Here is a 2,127-nt window from a genome sequence, read left to right on the forward strand (position 1 = left end):
TGTTCAGAACTTTTTATGAAAATGTTCAAGATGACAAATTAATAGAGTAAGTTTGTTATGTTCAAATAAAAGTTGTGATTTATACAGAAATATTTGTAATCACTTTGCTCATTTTGTAGCATGTAATTAAATAAATGACTTAAACAGAGATTCATGTAAATTGGGAGAGTAGTACATGGAGGATATAAAAATGACATAAAATTCCAGTTAACAATTTTAGTATCTAATAAAATACCAAGTAAATTAAAACAGTTCTTGTATAAAAACAAAAAAAGTAAATTGAAACAGTTTATTCCATATATATATAGATTGTCTATTGGGTGACATATACATTACAACCATAAACAACCGTACATTATTAGGATACTAGATGCATAGTAGCATCATTACTTTTATTACACAATTAAAATGCACTTAATTAAAAAGCAAGGAATGTAAAGGATTGTAGTTCTTGATTAATTGCAGCAGCAATGCAGCTTACTAATTAAGCTAACATGGTAGCTAATAGAGAGTTGATATTGCTTGGAGACCAGTAATCTTAGCAGTGATCCTGCCTCCAAGAATAGGGTCAACATACTCGCAACTGCTTCCAGACGCATTCAACTTAACTTCAACTACGTTCCAGTCAACTGGGCCTGTAGGCCCGGCTTCACAATAAGCCTGAAATACATTTAATTGGAAAAAAAATAGGTTAGTACATCATTGACAACGTAAGTAACATCGTTATGAATTTATGATATATACTTATTATTAGATGTTCAAGTAGTAGCTAGTAGTATAATGTACCTTGCCAGCAGCGGAATCAAAAGCCGCAACCCACTTACGAGCAGTGGAGTCGGTACCAGAAGCGTAGCAATAGCCCCACTTGACACCTTGAGGAAGAGGGCCTTTCTCCCTAAAATAGTAAGTTGTGAATCTATTCATATCAGGGAAGCTAGTGAGCGTATATCCAGACCAAAAATGAACGTCGAGTTTTGTGAGCTTGCTATCGGTAAAGTTTGTGGTAGGGCTGGTCAATTCCACATCTCCAGCGAGTAGCTGAGCATTATTGGCCTCGGCCTGACCCTTGACCTCCAACTCCGTCACCAGCTTCTCATAGTGAGCTGCTGGATCCTGCAAATTCACAACGTTTGGTTCGATGCCTGCCATGTTTCTCTCTTGCTTATCGTACGTAGTACCGTCTTCTATCCTGCAAAACCGTACGTGCGTGAATTACTAACAACACTTAAAACAATAATCAAATATAAATCAAATACTTAATAATAAAATAAATTGATGATATAATCTACTAGTATCTATCGATTAATAATAAAAAGTAACTTTGATTTAAGTGAAGGGAGTAGTATATAGCATACCCTTGAGTAATGCCTGCTATTAAGTTTGAGTAAAAGAGCTTGTTAATTGTAGTGCATTGAAAAAAGCTTCTCATTTCACCGTATTTATAGACTGCATGGCATGTGAGACTTAAGACTTAAGATGCCACATTTTCTTGAATCCATAAATATAATTATATAACAATACTAATTAATTAAGGTGCTAGCTTCTAACTTTGCTATACGTACCTCACCATGTGTTGGTGGATCCTTATGGCGTGCAATTCCATAATACAATATATATACTTTGGCTAACTTGGTAAAACTCTTACTTCAAACCCTTAACTAGTGACTAACGAGGCTGCTTTGGGCTGAAATTTCCTCACTTTAACTATTGGAAAATTGGTCTTTAGTATCGGAAATTAATCGATAGTAAAAGGGTTGTTTTCCGATACCAAAGGCCATTAGTATCGGAAATAATTTCTGACACTAAACCGATACTAATACCTCCGTGGCTAATGTGTTGGTATCGATTCTTCAAACCGATACTAAAAAAGGGTCCCTTTAGTATCAGAAATATCATTAATTAGTATCAGATAATTAGTAACCGAAATTCTGATACAACTATCATATCATATGGTATCAAAAATCTTCCATTATTATTTATGTATATGGTGTCGGAAATAATTGATACTAAAGAGTTAGATCCTTAGTATCAAATTGGTTTCCGATACTAAACAATCAATATAGTATCTGAAATTACTGTTACAGTAGTTTTTCCTAGCTTCTGAAAGTCCCTTTAGTATTGGAAATT

At 34.3% G+C, this 2,127-nt stretch overlaps 1 protein-coding gene across 1 annotated transcript; it reads right to left on the bottom strand.

The window, feature by feature from the left end:
* Positions 1 to 241: 241 nt before the first annotated feature.
* Positions 242 to 1,459, bottom strand: LOC110712850. The gene is made up of 3 exons (XM_021891303.1): positions 1,356 to 1,459; positions 787 to 1,189; positions 242 to 660 (listed from the first exon to the last, which is right to left on the bottom strand). Exons 1-3 carry the CDS (start codon positions 1,427 to 1,429, stop codon positions 502 to 504), a joined length of 636 nt encoding a protein of 211 aa, XP_021746995.1. The 5' UTR covers positions 1,430 to 1,459; the 3' UTR covers positions 242 to 501.
* Between the last annotated feature and the right edge of the window lie 668 nt (positions 1,460 to 2,127).

The sequence above is a fragment of the Chenopodium quinoa genome, unplaced genomic scaffold, assembly GCF_001683475.1.
Source record: "Chenopodium quinoa cultivar QQ74 unplaced genomic scaffold, ASM168347v1, whole genome shotgun sequence".
NCBI lineage: Eukaryota > Viridiplantae > Streptophyta > Magnoliopsida > Caryophyllales > Amaranthaceae > Chenopodium > Chenopodium quinoa.

Coding starts and splice junctions, on each gene's coding strand:
- LOC110712850 (XM_021891303.1), bottom strand. CDS start 1,429: ATGAGAAGCTTTTTTCAATGCACTACAATTAACAAGCTCTTTTACTCA. Junction 1,190..1,355: donor ATAGCAGGCATTACTCAAGG/GTATGCTATATA, acceptor ACGGTTTTGCAG/GATAGAAGACGGTACTACGT. Junction 661..786: donor TTGATTCCGCTGCTGGCAAG/GTACATTATACT, acceptor AATGTATTTCAG/GCTTATTGTGAAGCCGGGCC.